The sequence below is a fragment of the Adiantum capillus-veneris genome, chromosome 23 (assembly GCF_014529385.1).
Source record: "Adiantum capillus-veneris isolate H3 chromosome 23, ASM1452938v2, whole genome shotgun sequence".
Taxonomy (NCBI): domain Eukaryota; kingdom Viridiplantae; phylum Streptophyta; class Polypodiopsida; order Polypodiales; family Pteridaceae; genus Adiantum; species Adiantum capillus-veneris.
The window spans coordinates 29,022,012-29,049,867 of record NC_140953.1 but is presented as its reverse complement, the minus strand read 5'-3'; the positions used below and the strand labels follow the sequence as shown (position 1 = coordinate 29,049,867).

At 43.7% G+C, this 27,856-nt stretch overlaps 1 protein-coding gene and 1 pseudogene across 1 annotated transcript in view; one reads left to right on the top strand and one right to left on the bottom strand.

Annotated features, from left to right (window-relative positions):
* The window catches only part of LOC147427568 (uncharacterized), a 49,503-nt gene extending 36,211 nt beyond the window's left edge, over positions 1-13,292 (bottom strand). The window contains exons 1-2 of the mRNA XM_086497284.1: positions 13,019-13,292; positions 12,878-12,942 (exon numbers count right to left, since the gene is read on the bottom strand). Of these exons, the coding sequence (XP_086353410.1) occupies positions 12,878-12,942; positions 13,019-13,225 (272 nt within the window). The 5' untranslated portion in view covers positions 13,226-13,292. The remainder of the gene's footprint in view (positions 1-12,877; positions 12,943-13,018) is intronic.
* Positions 316-774, top strand: LOC147427569 (uncharacterized; annotated as a pseudogene).
* Positions 13,293-27,856: the final 14,564 nt, after the last annotated feature.

Genomic DNA, 27,856 nt, shown 5'->3' with positions numbered 1-27,856 from the left:
CACGAAATCATCACTTTGGTCGAGGCAAAGAAAGAAGTACACGTACGCCAGAGTGAAGATGGGGTTTATGAATGCACTCGTCACGACCGTTGGCAAGTGATTGCTAAGATCTGTCAAGCACGAGGCGTCATCCGTAACAAGGCCCAATGCAAAACGAAGTGAGAGAAAGTAAACTCACTCTTCATAGGCTCAACGACAACGAGATGAAAATTCCCTCAGGGTAGTCCAATTACTGGCAGATGAATCAAACCGAGCGGCGCTCAAAAGAATTGCCTAGAGGAGACTTTCCATTCGAACACTATAAACAAAATGCAGATGCTTTTTGGCGGGGACCACAATGCCGACATCGGGGGATTGCTGGTGGACTCTATGGATGACGACACACCACCCCTAGGTATGCACGTGTCAAAAGAAATTGTTTCTTTGTTCCTTGCATTTTTTATTCGCTTCAATTGTATGTTGCATTGCTCATTTCTTAACTTCTTCACCTACAGGCGGCGAAGACGACAACAGCACCATGCCCGCCGACGGCGACAGCACTGACGAGCAACAAGCAACACCTCCGGCCGCAAACGATGGTGGTGGACCAAGTGATGCGTCAATAGAAGGAGGCTCAGGAGGGATCAAGCGAAAGCGGTGCTTGCGAGTGAACGGAAGCAACATCAAAGAGCTCGTAGACTCCACAAAGAATTTGGCATGGTATTGCAAAGTTCAAAGGACCGAAAGCATGCACGTGAAGAGGCTAGAGGGAAGAGACTGATGGAAATCGAGTAGGCAAGAAATACAGTCACTTGTGACAGTGCAAATGCAATATGCAGCTCTTTGAACCGTGTCGTCGACTCCATTACCTCCTTGGCGATACGTAGAGATGAGTAGTGGCCCGCATGTGGTGGTGTTTTCTTATTTATCCCTGCCTACATTACAATATTGTGTTTTTGGTGCTGCACGATGTTGGATGTGATTTTACTTTTTTAAAGCTCTAATTTGGACACGTAAAGTTTAATTTTGTTATTTATTTGCATCTCATGAGAAGTGGTTGAGTTCTTTAACTGCTTGACAGTGCGTTTATGAATAGGCAAGCCTACTGAATTTGTAAGCAGTGCTTTCCATTCTGCCTATGCTATTGGTTGATTTGCTATTGGGTGATTGGCTTATTGTAGTATGGTAACAAGAATGAAAAAGTTTGTGTTCTGTAACTTGAATGACGAGGTGTTAGTCAAAGATCAACCTCTCTCTCTCTCTCTCTCTCTCTCTCTCTCTCTCTCTCTCTCTCTCTCTCTCTCTCTCTCTGTGTGAAGATATGTTGATGCTCCCTCTCTCTTGTTTAATACAACACATCCACTCACAATTGTGAGTATGGCAAAAAAAGACAAGAAAAAAAATTATGCTCAATCTTGTAATTCCCTTGTACAAAACTTAAGACCTTTTTTTGTGTTTTTGTATTACTGTAACCAAGCATGAGTGGGAAAATCATATGCAATTCACAATGCCATACTTTTAGTCTTCCTTGCAAGTTCATTTGCAAAAAGTAGTTTTCAAAAGAATTTGCAATTTGATCTTTAATTTTGAACATCGAACTTTGTGTGAGATTAGAGTAAAACAATATCCCCGACAATTTGTTGATTACGAATGTATGAGAAGATGCACAAATCGAAGAGCTTAACTTGCCCTACGACAAGATACAAGGACATTACAAACTACTTTTTTGTTTGTTTTCAGAGTCGGCGGATAGGGCACGCCCGGCCGCTCTCCTCATACACCAGAAAAGTGCACAAGAAGAACGACCAGGACTATGCGCCCAGAAACCGAAGGCAAAATCTTGGATCCTTCTCTTGCAAGTGATCTTTATGGCTTATGCCTTGTAAGACATGAGCGGTGAAGACGTGAGCACGCCCGATGCGCGATGAAGTAAGGGTGGAAGTGGCTAATAAGTTCGGGGTCGGAGCACGAGGCTAAAATTTCCAATGAACTTTCGAAGTGCGATCTTGCTCTGTCTGCTCTTTGGTAGGACCGATATGCTTTCAGAAAAGCACACGCCCAATGCTCTGATACCATTGTCACAAGACCGGCACCACGTGCCAATAGAAAAGAACAGACTGAACAGACTTTTAGCACTTCAATAACAACTGAACTGAAAGAGAGACGACACGCGGCACGAAGTGGCGGAATTCCACACCAGAGAGTATTGGCCCCAAACCTTGGCGCCCCTTTCGGTAGTTCTTGATATTGCATCAACACAGTACAAGCCGGAACTCAAGACTCTGCACCTTCTCCAGGAAGCAAGCCAAACAATGAGCCCTTAGCACATATTGAGAGGCCCTTGGCCTATGAAAAGCAAGTTACATGAAAAGCCTTCAAATTCAAAAGCTTATGGTCAAAAAGCAATGCCAAAAACCTGCCAGCGTAAATCACGGAAATCCGTACAACTGCCACGTCAGCAGTCATCGCAAAACACAGAAATCCGTACAGTTTGCCACGTCAGCAATCTAGCGTGAAATCCAGGTTTTTTGTACAGTTGCCACATCATCCAGCAACTACGCAATTCCTTCCTTGTGTGTGTGTGGTCCCGCTTTATTTATGTTTCCTTTATATCACTTGGGGCCCCATCGGACGGGGTCCCTATAAGTTGGTAGGACTTCTTCTTCTGCTACTTGTTTAGGGTTTAGGCCCCTCAACCATGATCTGCAAGTTGGCTCCATTCTTCAGGGCTTTGACACGTCAGCAGTTTGTGACATCCCCCCTTCTTGAAAAAAAGTAATCATTCGCAATTACAGCATATTTGCAAAACAACTCAAGTTAACTCAAAAATTTATGAGGGACAATCACTTTGCTCTTTTTGTTAAGGAGTTAGCTTCTCCTTTCGGCTCTTTTGATCAAGGAGTTGGCTTCTCCTCTCGGCTCTTTTGATCAAGGAGTTGGCTTCTCCTTTCGTCCATATCGGAGCTCTTGATATTCCGGCGTAGTAAAATTAGTCATCACACCCAGACCGCATTGATCTTCCACGGGTGTCTTGATCCACTAAAATTACATACCCAAGTAATCTTATCCCATTAGGAACATTCAGTGGTTGGCACATCACAATGCAACACAAATGCTCACATATGCATGTTACAAGACATAGAAACATAAAGTCGCAGATGAACACTCCTCCCGCATAACCTAACAAGGTCCGGGCCGAGAGATATTCAACGACTCCCTCATCATTCCTCCCGCATAACCTAAAAGGTCTGGGCCGGGTGATATAGAGGCCTTTTACAACCAAACGTCCCCCAGATTGCAGCCTGCATCGTTTGGAAGTGCTAAGAATAACCACTGCTCAGACTTCTTAATAAACCTCCCGCATAACCATCCAGGTCCGGGCCGGGAGTCACAACAACAATTAATTTACAAGCATACAACCAAACGCTCCCCAGGCATCGGCCTGCATCGTTCGGAGGTTTTCTAGCTTAGAACGGAACGCTCCGCTCCCCAGGCATCGGCTTGTGTCGTTCCGAAATTCAAAGAATACCAAAAATGTATTTCTCACTTCTCCACCTAGGAGTAAAATCATCAATCAATAAAACCAGTATTAAAACCAAAGTCTAAACGTTTCAAATCGGTACCAAAACAGATACCATCCATTTCAAGCAAGATCACCAAAAAAGTTCAAACAAACAAAATTCAAACTTAAAAGGCAATCTCGACATTAGCCGGGCTCGAAAAGTCGACTGACTTTCCATGCTCGAACCTGCACCAAAAATTAGGGTTAGGTTCATTCCATAAGGTCGTAGCCAAGCACAACATAGTCCATCAGCTCTTGGACAGACTGCTTCTTTGGCGACGATGGTAGTCCCAAGATAGCAATCGTATCGAATATAAACGGCCTATACAACGTATAGGGCGGTACTATTTCAATTACCAGTTAACTTTACACAGAGCACTGAGAAGGGAAGAGAACACAGTTGCGTCCAACGACTAGAATGTCACTGCGCACACGAGACCGACACCCTATAGGCCCCAAAGACTGGCGCCCCTTTCGGTATTTCTTTAATTTAGAGAGAGGGAATTACAAAAAGAGAGTCCCTGGAAGATAACACCTGCATCTAGCTAGTACGCTCCAGATTCGGCAAAATTTCGGCAACATAACAGTACCGAAATTAATCCGAATCAGTTTCCAAGCTCAGGACTCTATCCCACTGGTGTTATTCCTCAGTCGGACAAAACAGTAAATTTCAGGTCGCTGTAATTTCTGGTTCAGTCCTGTTTTTGACCTGATTTGGGCACACGACGGTCTCTACACTGTTCCCTGCACCTTGGGCTTGGTGCCCCTTGATTCTGGAAGCATCCCGGGCACAAAACAATCTCAAAACAGAATAAAAAACAGCAAGCAAACAGTGCTGAATTTACTGCGCAATCGAGAGGTTATCACCCTCTTGTGGACCTGCTTTGGTGCAGCAGCTAGCTACACCGGTTCCTGTGCAAAGAGGCTCTTGCCTCGGCATGAAAGCATATTCCCCACAGCTGTACATAGGTCAAATGAGAAGCCCACTAGTGGGACATAACATACTGTACGTATTGTGCATAGAGGGCAAGGAAAGCATTCCATAGCTTCTATACCTGCTACAATCCACCTGAAAGCTGAAAATGGCGCCCGAAATGCTCATAAACAGCTCGCCCCCTTCTCCCAGAGTGGCAGATTTGCTCACAGCGCGACACGTCGCCCAGTTTCCGACTTTGGCGGACTCGGCTAAAAAGATCTCAATCTACACGTCAGTTGACTAAGCCGTAGAGTTAAGAAATGTTCCCCACGACATTCTGGAGCTAATGACGCGAACACATTTTCCGGTCAAAAATAGCAGTTCCCTAAATTTTAGGAGATGCTTCCATGGCGTCCCTATCGGTCTCCTGACCATCATTGAAGACTACCATTTGACCAACATCTACAATGTGGGTTAATTTACTAGCCCCTTTCAACTTATAAAGTTGTCAGTGACTTGACGAGTGGCCCAAATTCAAGTTTGGCGCATACGAGCTTCCATACTCATCAGAGTTCAGTGCTAACTGGCCCAACCAGTCCCAGACTGGCCGACCCAGACTCCCGATGTGAGAAACCTATTCGGCCGCAGCCGTTTCACACTGGCCATGCAATGTCCACTTGCACCTTTTCAAGGGTTCCGGAAAAAACAAGTAAAAATAAATAAAAATATCTAATACTTATTTACGGAAGGCAACAGGAAAAATACACCTCCTGGTGACATCGAACCTCCAAGGTTATCAACTCGAGAAGAAACGTCTACCAAGAGATGTCGAGAAATTTTAAGATATAATTTGCTAGGGCTTCCATGGCAAGCATTTCAAGATACCCCTCTCCCAGAAGTTGCACTCCGAAGGAAGATGTCAGAAACCATATAACTTCGGGCAAAAATTTTCTTGAAAGCTTGCCAAGTCCTTGGAAGTGTGCGGCTTGGTAGCTATAGAGATAAACATTTGCATGGCACGGCCTCTGAGAAAAAAAGCAACTTGAAACAAATCTTGGATCCTTCTCTTGCAAGTGATCTTTATGGCTTATGCCCTGTAAGACATGAGCTGTGAAGACGGGAGCGCGCCCGAAGCGCGATGAAATAAGGGTGGGAGTGGCTAATAAGTCCGGGGTCGGAGCACGAGGCTAAAATTTCCAATGAACTTTGGAAGTGCGATCTTGCTCTGTCTGCTCTTTGTTAGGACCGGTATACTTTCAGAAAAGCACACGCCTGATGCTCTGATACCACTGTCACAAGACCGGCACCACGTGCCAATAGAAAAGAATAGACTGAACAGACTTTTAGCACTTCAATAACAACTGAACTAAAAGAGAGACGGCATGCGGCACGGAGTGGCGAAATTCCACACCAGAGAGTATTGGCCCCAAACCTTGGCGCCCCTTTCGGTATTTCTTTATATTGCATCAACATAGTACAAGCCGGAACTCAAGACTCTGCACCTTCTCCAGGAAGCATGCCAAACAATGAGCCCTTAGCACATATTTAAAGGCCTTGGTCTATGAAAAGCACTTTACATGAAAAGCCTTCAAATTCAAAAGCTTTTGGTCAAAAAGCAATGCCAAAAAGTTGTCAACGTAAATCACGGAAATCCGTACAGCTGCCACCTTAGCAATCAACGCAAAACACGAAAATCTGTACAGTTTGCCACGTCAGCAATCCAACGTGAAATCCGGGTTTTCGTACAGTTGTAGCAACTACGCAATTCCTTCCTTGTGTGTGTGGTCCCGCTTTATTTATATTTCCTTTATGTCACTTGGGGCCCCGTCGGACGGGGTCCCCATAAGTTGGTAGGACTTCTTCTTCTGCTACTTGTTCTTCTGAGGGTTTAGGCCCCTTGGCCAGGATCTACAAGTTGGCTCCATTCTTCAGGGCTTTGACACGTCAGCAGTTTGTGACATCCCCCCTTCTTGAAAAAAAGTAATCGTCCGCGATTACAGCATATCTGCAAAACAACTCAAATTAGCTCAAAAAATTCCGACGGTCATTCCAAGGGACATTCTGAGGGACAATCATTTGCTCTTTTTGTTAAGGAGTTAGCTTCTCCTTTCGGCTCTTTTGATCAAGGAGTTGGCTTCTCCTCTCGACTCTTTTGATCAAGGAGTTGGCTTCTCCTTTCGTCCAAATCTGAGCTCTTGATATTCCGGTGTAGTAAAATTAGCCATCACACCCAGACCGCACTGATCTTCCACGGGTGTCTTGATGCACTAAAATTACATACCCAATTAATCTCATCCAATTAGGATTATTGAGTGGTTGGCATATCATAATGCAACACAAATGCTCACATATGCATGTTACAAGACATGGCAACATAAAGTCGTCGATGAACACTCCTCCCGCATAACCTGACAAGATCTGAGCCGGGAGATATTCAACGACTCCCTCATCATTCCTCCCGCATAACCTTAAAAGGTCTGGGCCGGGAGATATAGAGGCCTTTTACAACCAAACGCCCCCCAGACCACAGCCTGCATCGTTTGGAGGTGCTGAGAGTAACCACTACTCAGACTTCTTAATACTCCTCCCGCATAACCATCCACGTCCAGGCCGGGAGTCACAACAACAATTATTTTACAAGCATACAACCAAACGCTCCCCGAGCATCGGCCTGCGTTGTTCCGAAGTTCAAGCAATACCAAAACAGTATTTCTCACTTCTCCACCCGGGAGTAAAATCACCGATCAATGAAACCAGTATTAAAACCAGAGTCAAACATTTCAAATCAGTACCAAAACAGATACCATCCATTTCAAGCAAGATCACCAAATAGGTTCTCAAACAAAATTCAAACTTAAAAAGCAATCTCGACATTAACCGAGCTTGAAAAGTCAACTGACTTTCCATCTGGAACCTGCACCAAAAGTTAGGGTTAGGTTCATTCCACAAGGTCGTAGCCGAGCACAGCATGGTCCATCAGCTCTTGGACAAACAGTGTTTCTTTGGCGACGATGGTAGTCCCAAGATAGCAATCGCACCGAATCTCCAAGGTTATCAACTCGAGAAGAGACATCTACCGAGAGATGTCGAGAAATTTCAAGATATAATCTGCTAAGGTTTTCCATGGCAAGCATTTCAGGATACCCCACTTTGCCAGAAGTTGCATTCCAAAGGAAGATGTCAGAAACCATATAACTTCGGGCAAAATTTTTCTTGAAAGCTTGCCAAGTCCTTGGAAGTGTGCGGCTTGGTAGCTATAGAGATCAACATCTGCATGGCACTGCTTGTGAGAAAAACAGCAGCTCGAAACAATCACGGATCCTTCTCTTGGAAGTGATCTTTATGGCTTATGCCCTGTAAGACATGAGCGGTGAAGACTGGAGCGCGCCCGATGCGCGATGAAGTAAGGGTGGGAGTGGCTAATAAGTTTGGGCTCGGAGCACAAGGCTAAAATTTCCAATGAACTTTGGAAGAGCAATCTTGCTCTGTCTGCTCTTTGGTAGGACCGGTATGCTTTCAGAAAAGCACACGCTTGAAGCTCTGATTCCACTGTCACAAGACGGGCACCACGTGCCAATAGAAAAGAACAGACTGAACAGACTTTTAGCACTTCAATAACAACTGAGCTGAAAGAGAGAGAGACGATATGCGGCACAGAGTGGCGGAATTCCACCCCAAAGAGTATTGGCCTCAAACCTTGGCGCCCCTTTCGGTATTTCTTTATATTGCATCAACACAGTACAACCGGAACTCAAGACTCTGCACCTTCTCCAGGAAGCATGCCAAACAATGAGCCCTTAGCACATATTTAAAGGCCCTTGGCCTATGATAAGCAGTTTACATGAAAAGCCTTCAAATTCAAAAGCTTCTGGTCAAAAAGGAATGCCAAAAAGCTACCAGCATAAATCACGGAAATCCGTACAACTGCCACATCAACAATCAGCGCAAAACGTGGAAATCTGTACAATTTGCCACGTCAGCAATCTAGCGTAAAATCCGGGTTTTTCGTAAAGTTGCCACGTCATCAGCAGCTACGCAATTCCTTTCTTGTGTGTGTGTGGTCCCGCTTTATTTATATTTTCTTTATGTCACTTGGGGCCCCATCGGACGGGGTTCCCATAAGTTGGTAGGACTTCTTCTTCTGCTACTTGTTCTTCTTAGGGTTTAGGCCCCTAAGTCAAGATCTGCAAGTTGGCTCCATTCTTCAGGGCTTTGACACGTTAGCAGTTTGTGACACTTACAGGTCTCGTCATTTTCGACTATCCAAGACTGCATTTCCGCCATGCTTTTGCTCCGTGATGAGCTAGCAGCTTGTGGACACCAAATCTCTTTCGAGAGCATGGCAACTCGGTTGTTGTTCAAGCCTCCGGGCACTTATGATTCCTTATTATAGTCACTCACTACCGCCACGCGCCCTACTCTTATCACTTGGGAGGAGCTCTTACCCGCTATGCAGCAGATAGCTGTGCGCATTCAGGACAGAGCCACCTCAGATGCCTCTACGGGTTCTACTGCATTGGTTTGAACATCCAGTAGGGGTGGTAGTGCTCTCGGACAGTCTGGACCTGGCTGTACACCTTCTCGCCCTGACATTACTTGTACCTATTGTGGAAAGAAAGATCATTTTGCAGCCAAATGTTATAAAAGACGGGGGGACCTGTCACGTGACACATCCCAACCCTAAGTGTCCGTGGACAAGCTACACCACAGCAGGGTTCCCGTCAGTCAAGTCAGTTAGATTAGCAGTGATCTGGCACTTTTGTGAGTCTATTCGTAGACCGTGCATGCCTAGTCACTTAGCATAGATGCATATCCTCTGGTTGCACACAGCATGATCATCGGAATTCCCATCAGAATCCATTAGCATCTGTTAGGGGAATTTTCCAGTGCATTTAGCCTATTTTCCTATTTATTGGTATTTTCACTTATTATTTTTAAGTGACTTTCCAACAAAAGTAGGTAGGGCAATTTTGCTAAGTTTGTATATAAGCAAACTAGAGCTAGCACTATTTGGCAGAAGAGGCAGCAGGAGCTTCCCGCTCAACAGGCAACTTCTCAGCAGTACCCCCCCCCTCATGACCCCCCATCGCCATACCTTCCCTCACCTTGGCGTTTTTCATAGAGCATCCTCGCCCTGAAGTTTCCCCCCTCTTCTAGCGACAGTTCCAGCAATAGATCAGCCAACCTCGGTGGTTTTCCCGCGACAGAACCCAGCAACATTAGCTTTTTTGCTTTCCTCGGCCATCGCCAGATCAGCCATTGCCTAGCGATCCCCCACCCACTTCAGCCAGCGTTTTCTCATGCAAAAACGCCAGCATGATCTCACATTTCCCAGCGTTTTTCAGCAAGAACAAAAACGCTGATTTTAGCCTTTGGAGAAAAGCAGTTTTCAGCCTATGAATCGATAGCAGAACCCCCCCATTCAGTTGCAGATGATCCCCCAAGTTTAGCCCGACAAAACGCAGCCAAAACAGTCCATTTTCAGCCTTGAAACAGTCCAAGAAATTCAGCATCTAGAAAATCTCAGATTTCAGCCAAGTCGTCGCCGTCACCACCGTTGTCGTCATCAGCATAGTCCCATTGCATCAATCCATTGCATTGCATTGTACGCATTTGTGCAATCAAGTAGACCACTCTCGCCGACGAGAGTGGGGCCTTCGGAGGAGGGTTTTACAACCTCTTGGGTGTCGTATCTCTTCTCTCTCCTTCTCTCAGTCTCATTCACTTGCACACAATCCACTCACCTTGTTCGTGACCACAGCACTCTAGAAGACGGAAAGCTCTCTCTTTCCCTAAGAGCTAAAAGGAACCTTGAGCAATAAAGATCACTAATCTTGAGAAAATACAACATTCATTCCGCTGCACCTAACAGGACCACAAGAAGGATTCAGATCATGAGGATGGGACGGCTTCTCGACAGACGTCTGCCACTGCCATCTCTAGCCCTTCACAGGCTGATGGCTTCACCCTCTAGTTTCATCCACCTCCTTCTTCCCTCTTATGATTGAGGTCACTTTTTGGCTTGGAGTTTTCCGGTTTACCACCTTGGCCTTCTATCCTTTTGTGACAGAGTTCTTTGCTTTAGGGGGGGTTCTCTCTCTTCCGTCTCTCTCTTCTCCTAACCTCAACCGATAAGCTCCCTGCTCGTCTTCCATCTTTTCCTCATATATATCCTCTTCAGCGACTTGTTCTGTTGTTAGCCTCTCCATCAACTTCCTTGTGCAACTTGATCAGCCTGACCTAGATTTGATCATCATCACATTGGTGTTGGACAGTTCGTCGTTTTTTGTTTGGCTGGCGCCTCTTCTTTTCACACTCCAGATTTGCCAGGCGTGTTGCATCTTCTTCCTCAGCGTCTCCGCATCTGTTGTTGAGGGGGGGAGTGTTAGATTGTTCATCTCCAGATGCTTCGCACCCTGCCTACAGGCTTCACACACATCACGTGCACTTGCACTTGGTTGTGGGTTGGCCACCCGTACACCTGCTGGACAGGGATCTTCAGGCACATTTAGGGTTTTGCTCAGCACTTTGCCCGGACGGACCTATTCTGGTCCTCTTCCATTTTTTCCTCATTTATGGGTTTTTTGTGCATGGTTGTTGGGGCTTCTGGTCTACCCTACCTACTCCCTATTCTCCTATATATAGGAGGGGAGGATGCACTATCCCATTCACATCTTGTACATAGTAGTTTATGCCATCTGGAGTTATTGGGGCTTGCCAGCTGTCTCTTGTGTGTCCATCGCCATTGTCTCTCTCTCTCTCTCTCTCTCTCTCTCTCTCTCTCTCTCTCTCTCTCTCTCTCTCTCGCTGTTCACTCTAATAGTTGGTTGATCTGGTGCAAAAATGATAGAGATGCTAAGGTACTGCAGATTCTTGGTGCTGGTACTGAGGGTACTCACTTATGCTTGAGAAGTGACCTCGAGGGTCACGTATATATGGGATTAAAGCTGGGTCAGGCTATCACATAAAAAATCCTACGATTTGGTAATTGCTAGCTAAAATGTCACTTGTTAAAAAGTTGATGAACTACTAATAAGAGGTGCTTCGTATGCAGTTATTACCTAGGCTTGGTACTAATGCAACAGCATGGAAACACTCTCCAATGCCTCACCTAGCAGACATTGATTGTGCTCATGTGCAATCAGAGAGTAAGCAACTAATCTAAAGTGCATGGACATGCACGTCCTGTGTACAGGCTCACAAGGGTGCCAGAACACTTCCTCGGTTGTCCTAAACCCTAGAAGTAGGAGTTAGCTTGTCCACATGCACATAGGGTTAGATATGCACGTGACATCGTTGGGGCAGAGAGAGAGAGAGAGAGAGAGAGAGAACGCTAGTGGAGAAGACGCTAGAGAGAAGAAAACACAACACAGTAGTGCTAGAGAGAGAAAATGCTAGAGAGAGAGTGTGGTTGGAACTGCACATACAACTCATATGCCCAAATACAACAAGGGGAGGCTGCAAAAAGTGCCCTACCTACAAGCCAGAAACCCCACGACTAATTGCCCACATTTTTAGCAGGGGGAAAATGCAAAACACTGAGATTCAGACTCATGTCAGCCTACCGGGTGGGAAACACCATGGACTGAACCACCGAGAAAGTATGTCTACCTCAGGTACAGCCAAGCTCAGCCACAAAATAGCCCTCACTCCCTAATCTACTCCGGGGAGATACTGGAACCACCACCAGACAAGAATCTGAAACTCTAACAAATTAATCTGTCAAAACTAGTATCACAAAAATAGCATAAAATAATGATCTCCTTTATCTCGCCCTGTAAATCGTGATTCTAAGTTATCCACAGTCGATGATACTCCTAAGGTAGAAGCTTGTAAGTTCTCTTCTCTATTTGGCTAGCACTCACCCCATACTCTGTATGCTATCAGTATCTCCAGTCTTTTCTTGTCGGCCTCATCGCTCACATTAGCAGGTTGCTATGCGGGTACTTAGCTATCTTTGTGGCAATATTGACTCTGGTAATTCATATGCTGTTGGTGATAACTTTCTGTGCTGTAGCGATTGTAAATGAGCTAATTGTATTGACACTTGGAGATCCATTTCTCATTATGGCTTTGGACTCATCTATCAGAAATCTCAAAAGCAACAATCTAATGGCTTCTCTTCTGCTAAAGGTGAGTATTGGTCTGAGTGTGATACTTTTGCAGACACTGAATCATGTTGTCATTCCACCACCACTTCCTGTCACTATCTACTCAGAATCTCACAGTGCTATTGTTGTAACACGTAACCCCATTGTTCAGGGATGTACCCAGCATATAGATAAATATATTGAGGACGCTTGTACTTATCCAATAAACCCCAGAAGCAAAAATTATAGGAGCTTACGTAGAAAACGCAGGCACGATGTATTATCAAGTGCTCCAAGACAATACAAAATGACATTTCAGAGTCAAATTACCAATGTTGCTCGTCCTCCAAGCAGCTAATTTGAAGCTTTTCTTCATCAGTAAGCTCCAAGATAACCTAAGAATAGCATAACAAAGTCCCAAGTGAGAGGTGGAAAATGATCCAACTGGTTGAAATCATCAAAGACGCATGCCTGCTTAGCTAGAAGCTCTCTCTCCAAGTTTCCAGAAGCGAAGAAAGGACTATCAGGAGAATGCTTGCGCCTGCAGGCTTGCCAAATCGGGAAAACAAAAGTAGCGTCTTTAGGTGGCTGCTCTACTCCTTCCTGGGCCCCTGCTTTCTCCAACTCCATTGCTGCTGCCGGACCTTCCGCCCTCAGCGCATCATCATCCTCATGCATTTCCTTGCAGCCGTCACTCACGTCAAAACACCCACTTCGAGACTCCAAAATTCAAAACAAGGCGTCTAAGTGATGAGCGGTGAAGTTCAATAAAACTTATAGGTGATTTTGTGGCAAAATCATTGTCAGAAATATTATTCAATCACTATGAGCTCTTATAATCTGCTACCACGTCATCTATATCTATATCTATCTATCTATACTATTATAAAAGGGGGAGGAATCCCTCCCCCCCTAACACGTGTCAACTCCTCTTTCATCTGGTGCCACAGAGTGAGAGAGAGAGAGAGAGAGAGAGAGAGAGAGAGAGACATTGTCGAAGGCCACAGGCTATACTAGTATGGCTGGAAGTCCAACTAAGACGGTGAGATACAAAGTGGCATTCAATCACTATGAGCTCTTATAATCTGCTACCACTTCATATGGCTTGAAGGCCAACTAAGACGGTGAAATACAAGGTTGCATGGGCTATATTTGCTAAAGTTGTCAAGCCAAAAAAAAAACTCACAAAGATGACCATGTGAAAAGCGAAGACGAACAGTGTTAGCATGAACTTCCCACCATCATTGCCAATGCAAGACAACTTAGAGGCATCCCCACGAGGTCAGTCTTCGTCCCTTCTAGCCAGCATGACATGGACCATCTCATGCAAACCGCTCGTTCTAAGCATGTTGAAATGGCATTAGATGTCTTAACTACGGCAACAAGAAAATTAAGACAAAATCTAACACTAGTTGTTTTGATTAAACAAAGATGAAAAGCAATGAGGCTTTTTGGTATGGAGGTTCATCAATGAGATTATGGGTTGTAAAAAGTAGCAATAGATTTAATAGATCCAAATGTATGCATATCCACCTTACAAAGATGTGATGGCATCAGACACTGAATTGTTTGAATTGTTTTACTAAGCCTAGTCATGCTTTAATACTAAAGCTATGCCCTTTCATCTTACAATTGTAGCAATTGCGCTCTCTCTCTCTCTCTCTCTCTCTCTCTCTCTCTCTCTCTCTCTCTCTCTCTCTCTCACACACACACACACACACACACACACACACACACAATTATCTTGAGGATGGATCATGGGTGTTGACAAAGATGAGAGTGTGGCCATCAATAACGTGGAGTAAGGAGCAAGAGAGTGTCCTGCATCATGGAGTCCGACAATGAGAGAAAATCGAAGCAAGAGTACTAGGTTGCTTACAGGATCGATGAGGAGGAAATGAGAAGCTACATGAGGAGTTTGGAAGACGTGCCTCAAGGGGCTATTTGGATAGGAAATGGTTTCAAGATGAAGAGATCTTAGAAGTTAAGCCCACTCAATCTGTGTGGCCCTCACACAAGAGATGAATACATGAAGAATGAAGGTGTCAATGCTGGAAAGAAGATTTTGAAGACAAAGAAGAGTTGCTAAAGGCATTTTTGTGTGGCAAATTGAGGATTATAGGTGGGCGGCGGAAGTCCCAGCATTATCCTACTACCCAATCAGCAAGAGGCCTTTTTGATGCCCCGTTCACATAGGGCGTGGAAGTCATTGGACGGGGCAGCCACGTCAAGGAAGAGAAATGATTTTTCTCTTCCACCCCCCCCCCCCCCCCCCCCCACTTCGCCCGTGAGCACTTGCACCCTGACAAGGGTCTCCTGCAACCTATGAGGAATCGCCATGCAAGCAAAGCACGCCAGGAAGCTACCGCCTTGTGTGGATAGCAGGGTGGTGGAAGAACTACGCTATGCTCTATTCCGCCTGGAAGCGATGAGATGCTCGTTTTCTTCCACCCTTCCGGTCTGAACCCACCCTGAGACAACCAAAACACATCTACAGTAGTCAAGCCTTCCACTCATTACACACATGCTCAGTTGATGCAACTAGTCAATTTTACTTGTTGCAGTGCCTATGCGATTGAAAATATAGCATGCTATTGTGTGTGCCCTTCTCTCTCTCTCTCTCTCTCTCTCTCTCTCTCTCTCTCTCTCTCTCTCTCTCTCTCACACACACACACACACACACACACACACACACACACACTTCAGTGAACACACTAGAAACACAAGATGCATCCAATATCCCTCTCCCTAAAATGTAGCTTCCACAAAGGCGTGCGCGATAATCAGGGCCACAATTTTGTAGTAAAATAGCGAAAGGTTGCTATAACAACTGCCTCCGGCAGTGCCAACAAATTCACAATACCATAAAGCATTAACTAGGGGACGGACACCCTTTTACATGGGGGGCTGAACATCCTCTATTATGGTGTGCACATGCAATGGCTCCTATGGCAGGCCGGTGGTTGCGAGTGAACGAGCGCTATCTATCGGCATCTTGCTCACATGCATAAGCTCCTCACTACCCTCATCGCAAGAGCAAGGTCAACGGTTTCACTACTTGTCAAAGTCATTGTCCCTCATGTCGAAGAGCTCGTAGGCCAATAGGCCTCTTCCCTCTCAAAAAACGTCTCTTCACTAGTGGTGACCGCGAAGGGAGGTAGAGTCATGTTGCAATTGCCTCGGTGAAGATTGAGTATAGGGACGATTGGCCTCTAGTGGGGCTCTTTGTGCTTTTTCATTGGAAGCAACCACTGCTTGCTTGCATGCTCTCTCTCTCTCTCTCTCTCTCTCTCTCTCTCTCTCTCTCTCTCTCTCTCTCTCTCTCTCTTCTCTCTCTCTCTCTCTCTCTCTCTCTCTCTCTCTTTCTCGTTTTGAACCTAGTTGTCATGCCACTAATCAAAATCACATTGAGGTCTACGTCACATAATGCCACTCCCCAAATCACCTTAAGGCATGTTTACAAGATGACACACAAGTTGTGAAGAGCAACGAGAACCAATCCACGTGTCGGATTGTTATGGCGAGGTTTTCAATGGCAAGAGGGAAGATGAGAAGAGACACAAAAGAGAGAGAGAGAGAGAGAGAGAGAGAGAGAGAGAGAGAGAGAGAACATTTTTAATCCAAAAAGATGAAAGTTTGGTTAATCCAAAAACATGAAATTTTGGGGCAAGTCATTTTTTTTAATGTGGTTTCCCTCTCACTCCACCACCCATGAGTGAAGCAAGGAAGCAATCAATTGCAAACTCCTTTTGAAAGGTTTTCCAAACTACGCCCTTGTGAACAAAGAGAGTTTTGCAGAAATTGTTTACCACTTTGCAACTGGTTGCTAACCAAATGCCCACGTGAAAAAACCCTTGGCATCTTATTTCCACAACTAGCATCATGGAATTCAAGCATAGCATTTTATAACACCACATAATTGCATTTTCAATACAGCACTATATATGGAACTAGTCATGTATTCAAATTTTTTGCTTTTTGAATGACTATTTGACGCCAACTATGCTCTTTGAAGGAGAACACATCTACATTGTTTGTGTTGCTCTAAGGAGAAGTAGAATTTGAGTGTTCCATAGTTGACAAGATGCAAAGTTGGTTAATAGAAGCTACTTACAATATTGGCATGTAGTGTTGTTGTCCTAAGCGCACAACATTTATTATTATTGAATGATTTTTTCTATTTCATCGCAAAGGTGGTTTATGCTAACAGTTATGGAGAATGCTGCCCATTCCAAGCCTTTAATTGATATTGTAGCGTATAATTTGCCTTATGACTTTTAGAATGGAGCATTGAGACAAACAATAGATGGAGATAAACATCATGTTTAATGTCAATCTAGATTGTAATAATAAGTGTAATGGGATTTGATTAACATTTATTTATTACATCTGATAGGTGGAAAAATCATAATTGGTTTATAGACTATGCAAAGGATCATGAGATTATCGATATTTTATTGGTAGAAAACTATTTATGAGCAATTATCACTTTACGCCCAAGTGAACATTTGAACATTTGTAATCATATTGAGCATTGAAGAAATCTATAAACTAATGCGTGCAAGAGGGAAATGATCACTCTTTTATGCGGACCCAGTTCCTATGTATCTCTTCTCCTGTACTCTCCTCCTTCATCTCTCCCATCTTTGTGCATGCATAGCATTTTGCTCTAGGAGGTGCACCTGCACGAGGTTCTCTATCTCTCTCAAATTATTTACCATTCTTGATTGTGTGCATGTGTGGTTCATCGAGAAGGAATATCTATTGGTTTTATTGTATGTGGCATACTATTTTGTGTATTATGCAAGCACGCAAAGCATCCGTCCATAGTAGTGGTATCAGAGCCCAAGGCTACGTTCTTGATATTGGTCAATCAAAGAGATCCAAAAAGTGGCATCCAAGTGAGGATCTATGTGATTATGCACCAGAGATAAGTGCACTTACATAATTATTTTCTGTTTTATTTAATCTTTTTCATTTTATTCCTCTTTGATGTTACCAGTTTCTTGCAAATCTTTGGAAACCTTGATGCTAATCCTTCATCAATTTTTGTAATTAGTGAAAGAGATCTGCGTAGGATCGTAGAAATCACGATATTTTTTATAGGGAGCAAAGCTTAAACATTGCTAATTTATAAATTAGCACTCGATAAATATCAATATAACTTGTCAATACAATAGTAGGGAGCAAAGCCTAAACATTGCTATTATATAAATTAGCACTTGGATAAATATCGATATAACTTGTTGATACAGTAGTAGGGTGAACGTGAGGTTGCATATGATCAAGAAGAATACTTCATCAAATCAAGGATGTATATAGTACAAGAGATAGAATAGGTACAAAAAAATTTATTTTCTTCCTCATCTCTCCCTCTTGTAATGGGACGCAACTCCAAGGGACCACGAAAGAAGAGATTCTATATATCAAAGGAGGCTTAGGTAATCTTTACGTTTGATCCATTCCAACAAAGAAGTAAAAGTAGAGGTCAAGAAGCTTTTACATTATTGTAGGAAATATCACAAGAGACCTCAAAGATCTATCGGACAAGTTTTAATTCCAAGGGACCACGAAAGAAGAGATTATATATATCAAAGGAGGCTTAGGTAATCTTTACGTTCGATCCACTCCAACAGAGAAGTAAAAGCAGAGGTCGAGAAGCTTTTACATTGTAGGAAATATCACAAGAGACCTCAAAGATGTATCAGACAAGTTCTAACTCAAAGGAGACAACTCGAGAGACCCTCTTAATCTAATATGATTCGGCTTCAACGTAGTGGGAGTCAACCCTAAGGGTAAGTTCAAAGGCCTCTACACAAAGTGTCATGGGACCAAACTTCCAAAGAACCACCATTAAAACAACAAAAAATAGGGCATTGGCAGCTTGGGTGTTGACGACAATAGTTGCATGTATAGTGTGAGATCGATTGGTAGAGCGTGTACAGCATGAGATTGATGGTCAACAGCAACGTATATAGTAGCAGCTTGGACGGACGACAACACAGGCGCGACAACAACTATGGGAGCAACAACAATGGTAGGAAACACTGACAGTTCCAAGACAGCTTCGTCCATTACACCTATAATGGCTCCATGTAGCCAACTCCCCACTTTTCCCCTACCCGTTTGTCTTGCCTACCACAACAGCCATTGTGAACCAAAGGACGGCCCAAATGTGAGTCTTCATCGATTACTAGTCCTCCCAACCACACGCTAGCCATTGCGTAGCTCCTCACCCACCATCCCATCTTTTTGAGCAGCCAAAAATTCACCAACCCACCTACTATGCTAGCATGCGCCGATCCCTTCAACCCTCCTAGACCTCATTTTCTTTTTTTAATCTCATACAGCGTTCTCTCTCTCTCTCTCTCTCTCTCTCTCTCTCTCTCTCTCTCTCTCTCTCCCCCAACTTTCCTACATTCACACGCCGCCCATCTTTTCCATCAACACCACGGCATTGAACCTTTTGCCTTGCATCAATCCACCACCAGCTACATCTCGGTTGCTTCTAAGCATCCTCATGCATCTTCTTTTTATGCCCCTTGCATGCGAGTAGTTTCATAAATGTTACTTATTAACACATATGACGTGACATTTGATTTATATAAATCTATTGCACATTCACATATCAGTTCTTGTCACCCAGCACTTAGAAGTACCAACCACACTTAAGGATCATCAAATGATGGGATCGTCGATTGCTCTTATAGCTTTGTCACAATACATTGATTGTTTGAAGAAGTCCACCGTGGAAGTATAATTGATGGTCAGCACGATGGTAGGGCACAAAAGAGTTGATGCTAGAGATCATGGTAGACATAACGTGAGATAAGTTACCATGATAGCAACGATCAATATAGAAGGGACTATTGCCACAAGGATTGTAATAGAAATGGCCTATGAACTTTGAGAATAGCGAAATTAAGAGAATTAAAGAAAGCATTTTTGTGAGACTACTTTGAGAACATAGAGGGTAAACTTAATTGACGTAGCAACATAATTATAGTACTTAATTAAGTTGGCATGAACAATACTTTTGCAAGAGAGAGAGTTTAGAGAACTTGACAACAATTTAGGACCGGATTTATGTGAAGCTGGTCCCCCCTCCGATAGGCATTTGTATTATAGATTCTCCCATCAAGAGAGACTTGGTACAATACAATCCTTGTGTTCCTTGTGACCTAGGTGATGCAATGAAGATGGAAAGCTTCATGCATCACGAGCATAACATAGACTTTGTAAATAGCATTAACTATCCCCAACCTCAGTCCCAAGGCCTCAAACACCTTCAAAGGTGGAGAGAGCTAGCGGGAAATGAGGGTACGAAAGAGAAGATAAACATTCATAGGAGAAAGAAATAGTTTCTCACTTATCATCACTCTTCTTGCTAGCATACATAATAGCATAGTAATGAAGATGGAGAAGATGGCAAGCTTAAGCATTGAAGCATGGCTCTTGGTTGGATTTGCATCCCATAGCCAAGAGTGTTGGTGTAGGCTCTCAACTTCTTCTTGCACTTTGCACTTCACACAATGAGAGTGTGTGTGAGTGTGTGTGGGAGAGTATCCCCCCCAAGCAACCCTCCTTCTTGTTTTGGTCGACCCCCCCTTCTAGCTCAACACGGAAGCTCATTGGACCCTTGCAAGCCTAGCCAATCACATGGAGAATGCATATCAAGCAACAAGGGTAGCTTGGGACAAGTGTCCCCCTTTTCCCTTTGAGAGAGAGGACTTGATAAATGCATAGACAATTAATTAAATTAGCTAAATTATTATTGGACCCCTTGGGAAGCCAACCAATAGAATTTAGGCACATTATGAGGGCTACATGGAGAGAAGCTTGACAAGTGTCCTATTTGCTTTCTTTGTACCAAGCTTGCCTTGTGTGAGGGTGTGTGTGTTCTCTCTCTATCCCCTTCTTGTATGGCTCACCCCCACCTTGTAGGGATCTTTGTTGACTTTGTGGAACACCTTACCCTTAAGCACCTTAGTCATGGAGTACCTTAGGCACCTTAGTCATTAAGCACCCCAAGCACCTTCATCAACAAGCCCGACAAGCACCTCAAGCACCTTAGTCAACAAGCACCTCAAGCACCTTAGTCAACAAGCACGACAAGCACCTTAGCTAGCAAGCACGACAAGCACCTCAAGCTTGGGCCGGGTTCCCACCTCAAGCTTTGCCCTAGCTTAGCTAAGGTCAAAGGACTTTTAACACTAATCTTTGGAGATCTTTAATGAAGCTAACCCTAAGGTCTTATAAGCTCCATTAGCTAGCCTTGCTCTTTGACATATCAGCTCTCATTTGGACCCCTTTACCATTGGCCCGTGTTGAGATAGATTCGTTAGCACATGTCTATATTCTAACCCTTGTTCCCTTCTATTCTCCCACATTAAATGATCAATTTAATATGAGAAAATCAGTTGGGTTGGTTAGATATTAGATTTTATGACATTACCTCTCTCTTGAAATCATAGTCGTCCTCTATGAGGTAGAAGAGATAAAGCCTTCGTCATCAGTCAATGTTTCTTAGCGGGTAGAGGATCCCTTTGACCCTACGACATCATTCCAAGGTGGACGACCAATGCATTTGGTGCTTCGCAAGCATGTCAGCTCTTTATTCCATTTCATTCTCCCAAGTAGAGTAACAAATTCTACTTGGTATTTGAGAGAGATCGTCAACACAAACATGATTCTAAGCATGCATACTACTTAAATTTGTGCACAATCAAAAGAGAACTAGTCTTCTAAGACAAAAACATTGGTCAATTGAAAGAAATTTGTACATTTGCTTACTCTAATGTAGCATCGTAATCATTCGCAAGGTTCATACTATCCTTAAGATGTATTCCTTGCATCCATCTAGCATCTTCAAAAGGATAATTTTGAACTCAATAAGATACTATCGGATAATCTTACCATGTCTGTGCGCGTATGTCACACGTGTCAATGCAAGGAACTTGCCGATACACTGTGTGCGAGCCACAAATGGCTCCAAGCACACAACAAGCATAAACTAGTAAGCTCAAAGAAGGCGTTGGTGTGTCACTCACCGCTCTATGCTTCCTGTCGCTCGCTGCGAAGAAGAGGGAGACGCCGCTACGCCGCGCTCAACCGCCTCACCGCTGTCGTGCCACCGCAATGCTCAATCGCACTCTCTCTCTCTCTCTCTCTCTCTCTCTCTCACTCACGCATGCACACACACACAAGGAGATGAAGAAGAAGAAGATGGAGATGGAGCAAGAGCACTCTTCAATTGCACAAATGAGAGAATGAATGAATTTTAGGTTTAGTTGACTTTTATATGAGCTCGTCCCATTCACACTTGGGCGCCCATGCTTAGCCAACTAATCCCTTGAATGTTCCAGTTAGAGTGCGCCTCTCATCGGCGATCACTCTTACCCTTTTCCTATTGGACCAACAAGCCCGGTACCTGACTCTACCAAGTAAATAATACAATGTCCGTCGTAGGTGATAGGGTGTCCGTGAGCCGTGAGGGTTAACATGCCTCCCTTCCTGATGTGGATTCCGTCTTCGGAAGCTATTGAGTTGAAGCTTTTCGTTGAGGTGGAAGAGCATGTCAGATGAATGTCCTTAGCCTTCTGTAGTCACTGCAAAATCAAACAACATTGGCACAGTAATTGCATTCTTATATAGAATTAAAAAGCATATGCAGTTGTAGACAGACAAATTGATTGGTAACAAAAATTTAAACCATTTGTCAGCTATAAACATTAAATTGCAATATAATCCAACGCATAAACAGTTATGAAGGTAAAAAACTAAACAAGTCTGGGGTCACTAATTTAACGGTCAAAAGGCACTAAAGATTGACTATTAATACCATGGGAAGCTTCTTAATTTTCTCTGGTCAATTAAGTTGTTTAATCGCGAGAGCCAAGTATTTCATGTTCGAGGACTGACTAGAGGCTATACCTAGAAGACCTTGTAGTTAAGCTACGATAAAAGGAATTTCTCATGAAATCATCGCCTGACTAATTACTTTTTCTTTGACCCCCAAAGTCTTTTCACACTGATTCAATTTTGATGTGTGTGCTTATTTTGTATGCCTTGGGTTTTTTGCTTTTCAAGGAAAAGCGCCCACACTGAGAACCTCTAGGGCTCTAGTACCATAGGCGATACATGTGAGTGAAGTCCCAAATCAAGCTGAGATTTCTCTTCTAGCTTAAGATTTTACATTGTGGCACTTTGAATTTTTTTATTTTTTTTTGTTTGTTTTCAGCATTTTAATTTTGTAACTTTGGGGGGCCATATAACACTGTTACACCTCCCCAGGCTCATCACACTAGTAAAATCCCTTTATAATACTTAAGCTAAAGGTCAATAGGGACTAAGCCCACTAGAAAGCCCTAGTACATTTCACACAATGCTGCCTAAATCGGATTAAGAACCTAAGTAACCATTGATAATTCGGAAGGCATTCCCCATGGTATTAAGAGAAGATCTCTGACGCCTAGCTTGGTCAAACTAGCTTAGCCGGACTGCTTGATTTTTAAACTTAGACAAGTGATTATGACAAAAAATTACATTGAATTAAATGTTTGATACTAAGCAAATGCGATGAATATTATGCTACCAATCACAATCAAAGCAGACAAACATGGATGCAAAAAAGATAAGGGGCAATGCTAATGGACAAGAAACACCTGTTTGTGTTGATGGTCGTGCTTGATTTGAAGTGTGAACGAGAGAAAGATCCCATGAAGGTCCAAATCCTAACCACAGCAACACGTTCCTGTACATACTAGGAAACACAAAGAATACCTCTAGGCGGCACATCAGTGGGAAAAAGGAACTTTGCTAATCACTCAACTCTAAAACAGAAACACTCCTATCGTACTAATCCTACCTAGCCTCCATTACTCGAGTGATGAGGATCAAAGGTGTTTTATGACATAGGTTTCTGTTTCAGTGTACCGGATGTGAATGTGTAGGTCTGGGTCAATGTTTTGACTTTTATTGTGCATACTCGTTTGCTAATTGCTCTTACTCTTTATTATTTTTGTTTTATGTGAGTATAAGGCTTTATATATACATTCCCTAAGATTGGAGATTAAGAGGTCAGGGAGGAAGGTTGAGAGGGGAGTGACTGAATGATGACTGTCAGCAAACACTCCCCCCTTCCTTGGGTAGATCATACCGTTTGAAATGTGCTCATCACCCTTTGAAACCAATTGTTCCAGCTGGTAATAGGTGAAGATTTTTGCCAATAGTTTTCTATTACCTTAGGTGCCTCATCGAGTTGCAAGGGTCGTAAGGTACTCTCCCAGGTGATTCTTGAACGTTGGGAGGTGTGGATTCCTTTGTAGCTTTAAGGAGGTCCACTATTATAGGTGGAGGCTGTGAAGAAGATTTTACCTCTATGGATGCATTACATGAGGAGCTAGAAGCTTCATGGGACTCCTCCCTTCCTGAGCTAGGTGGAACAAATCGCTCTTTCTTCGATACCCAAACGAGCTCTGGAGCGGGTGTGTAGCATTCTGTGATTTTTCTTTCCACGATAGTCAATTCGTTTTGGAGCTACAGGATTGGGCTCACATGGATCAAGTGACAGGTAAGAACACAATCGACATTTTGGCACTCAGATTTGATCATTTCCTTGATAGTAGCCTTGGGCTTCCAATAGTTTTTTAGGAATCCACCGCCACGTTTTCTTACATTTCTTGGAGTGAGTGGGACGTTTCTTACAAGGCTTCTGTTTTTTAGCACTAGCTATGGTCATTAAAGAAGATTTAGGGACCCACTTATATGTTTTCTTCGTCATATGAGGATGAGTCTTGTCATAAGCTATATGCATTGCTTGTAGCATATTTAAGGGTACAAGCATTTCGTCCCCCTCAGGTGTTACCCACGTCGTCCCCCTATTCCCCCTAGTGTCTATGGTTGTTGTTAGGTGGACCCAAACCACATTGTCCGACTCAGTCATCCCAGGTAGTACATCCATATAAGGAGAATTTTCCCCAACATCAGTGTCCGCTTTACACGTGTAACAATACTGCAATGGGGCCGAGTGAACTGTTGTGTCAGATCTATGATCAATTATAAACCAGAGGATGTGCTCGACCAGTAACATGATCCACTCGAATGACACAATGTTGGAACTGCAAGTAGACATGGTTTTTAGACCAGTCATGTACCATTTTTGCTTCCCTCATGAAAGGACGTCCTAAGATCATCTCCGATGCCATAGTGTGCTTGGAGAAATCCATAACAATGAAGGTAACTCTTATTTTATGTCCAAAGACCTTGATCTTGAGATCTTCTAGCATCCCAATAGGTTTAACAATAGACCCATTGGCCATCTTCACTACTATGGTTGTGGTCGTAAGGTGAGGTCTTCCCATAGTTTCCTAGCAATTTTTAGTCACAATGCTAACCCCAACGCCACAATCAAAGATTCCCTTCACAGTTAATCCCTTAGTAGTGATTGGTATGGTCGCATTGGATTCATCACCCTCAAAGTATTGTCCCAACTTGTTAACATGTATTTCTATAACAAGGTTCTCATCTAGGTTGGGTTGTGGATCTAAGTGTTCCTCCTCTATTGGCATCTCCCCAGCTCCATCCATCTGTGCAAATTGTGGTAGCCTAAACTTTAGTTCTCCATTGAGGAAGGCTCGAAGAGATGAGACTAGCTCAGGATCTTTATATAGTTTGGACATGATGGTGGTTCTAACTTCTGAAGACATGAAATCCATCAATTTGGCAATGTTTAACGACACCTTTTGGACTTCAGTCCCTTGACGTGGGGAAGATGGGATCTCCATTTCTTCGATAGAATCAAGTAGTCCCTCTATAAACAGTCTTTCCATCAAGAAGTGAGTACGCCCACTTTCCCATGACTTTAAGTCACTTTCTTCTTGGATGACACTAGGTATGGCTAAGGGTCTATGGACTTGGTGAGGTTGTTGTTGCGTAGGGAACACGGTGTCTGTAATCTGGATCTGCGTAGGTGCTGGTTCTAGATCCCTTTGGGTATCTTCTACCAAACTCCTTAATTGCTTAACTCGCTCGATCTCCTCCGTAGGGTTTGGATAAGTTCCTATCTTCTTCTTGGATCCTGGCCATTGGGGCTCATGAAGATCTTCCTTGTTGGTTTCTATCTTAGTGGTCGTTTTGGTCTCCATTGTTTCACCTGAATCAAAATCCTCTTCAGCGTCAGTCCCTATGGTCTTTGAACTGGGGTCTGACTTCGCTGCTTTTTGCGATCTCTTTCTTCGTGTTTTCTTCTTTTTCTGAGATTGGGCAATTGATGCCTTGTCTCTTTCGTCAAGAATATAATTTTTTTTTTGGAGCATTGATCGTGTGAGTACATTTATTGGTACCACATGTGTACTTTGTGATGGCTCCTCGGTAACTTCAATCAAGTTTAATGGCGTGATCTTCGGTGCATTTGGATTATTTGGACATTGGGCACAAATGATCTATGCCACATGGATTACACATGAGTATCGGCATTGTAGACATGCTCCCTTGATTGGTTTGCATTAGTGTGGCGTTCTTTTGTAGCCTAATAGGACAGTCGGCTACACGATGTGGACCTCCACACTCATAGCATTGAAGAGGTGGTCTCTTAGCGGTGTAATTGATATTTTGGCCTCTTGCCGCAAGAGCAGCTACTTGATATACAGGTTTGACTTGGCCCCAATGGTCCTCCATGTAATATTGTGGACTTTCTTCAAGCACATCCATCCCATAGGCAATATTAGGATCTATATCTTCCTCACAGCCTTCCAAACAAGAAATAGATGACTCACAACCCACTTGATGTGATTCTCGGATGTGGTGGTTGCGGTCCTAGCACTGGAGGTGGTAAGGGTGTTGTTTGAACAACATTTTGGGCCCTAGGGACCATGTGTTGTGATGTTTGTTCAAGAGGTGGGGCCGGCATCAATGTAGGCACTCGAGGTGTTTCTGTCCATGCTAAGGTTGGTCTATTGGCCATCGCGTGCTTAAATACTATGCAATCCTTAGCTTGATGACCATACCTTCCACATGCATTGCAATTCCCATTAAATTTTACTCTAAAAGTAGGGCATTCAGTGGTATTATGCGCTCCATAGCATACTGAGCACCATTGTTGCTCCCTTCTTGGATACATATGATTGTTCTGCGGAGCATGATTGTCTCTAAGACTCTCTTGAATAGCCTTGGTGAGATCTGCTAAAGTCATCTCAGATATCTTTGGCTCCTTAGCAATAGGCTTTAGGGTCATTGACTGATGACCCAATGCTTGTGAGCTAATAGATTTAGACTCAACAGACACTCTTTCTCCTTGAATCATTAAATTATCCTCCAATTGGATCGCATTGGTGGTGATTGCTTCCTAAGTGGTGATACCTCTAATGACTAAGCCATTGTAGATATCCTCATGTCGTAATCCCCTAATGAATCTATCAAGCAATTGGTTATTGTTGAAGCGCTCATTTGGATTACATCGAGAATTCAAATGCTTCAAGCGACCAATAAAGTCTCTCACCGACTCTCCTTCCTCTCGTTGGGCTTTCTGGAGCTGAGAGGCTACACCCCAAAGTACTCCTTCTCGTATGTATTCTTTTAAGAACAGTCTCCTAAGAGTAGGGTAAATCGTTTTTTCTTCCACCCTTAGGGTTCTATACCAATCCACAGCCTTTCCACTTAAGGTTAGGCTTAAAGCATTGCTCTTATGTAGGTCATTGTGTTCTCCTAGAGAATCACATATTTGTTCAAACACTTCGATATGCTTTCTCACATCCCCATATCCACTAAATTTTTGTATGAGCTTGGCTGTTTGTACTGCCTTACTTCTGGGCTCTCTATCAGGTGCGTTACGCATATTCTCAGCAATAGATCGACCAATAGCTTGAGCAAATGTTGCCAAGTCACCTAAGTGAGCAGGCACCATGGGTGAAGGCGCTCCAGAGACTACATGTGGACTAGGTATTGGCATTGGGCTTGGCGCATAGGAAGCCCTTGGGTTCCACTCGGGGTACGATGTTGTGCCATGTGGTGGTCCAAAGTTCATATGTGTGGCCCTAGGCATAGCAGACGTCGGATGTGACATGCTAATGCTAGCCGGTATAGTCCCATGGAAATAAGAACTTAGGTGTTGTGGTTGTGGAGCATAGGTAGTTGAAACAATGGGAGGGGTTGGGACTACATGAGTAATAGGACCCATGGGTTTATACGATTGGTACACCCTTGTAGGTACTGTTGCAGGCATTGAGCTACCATGTAGCGGTGCTTTACTAACAAATGAGGTCCATGGTGTGTTTCTCGGCATGCCCATCATTGGGGTAGGCATGGTAGCCG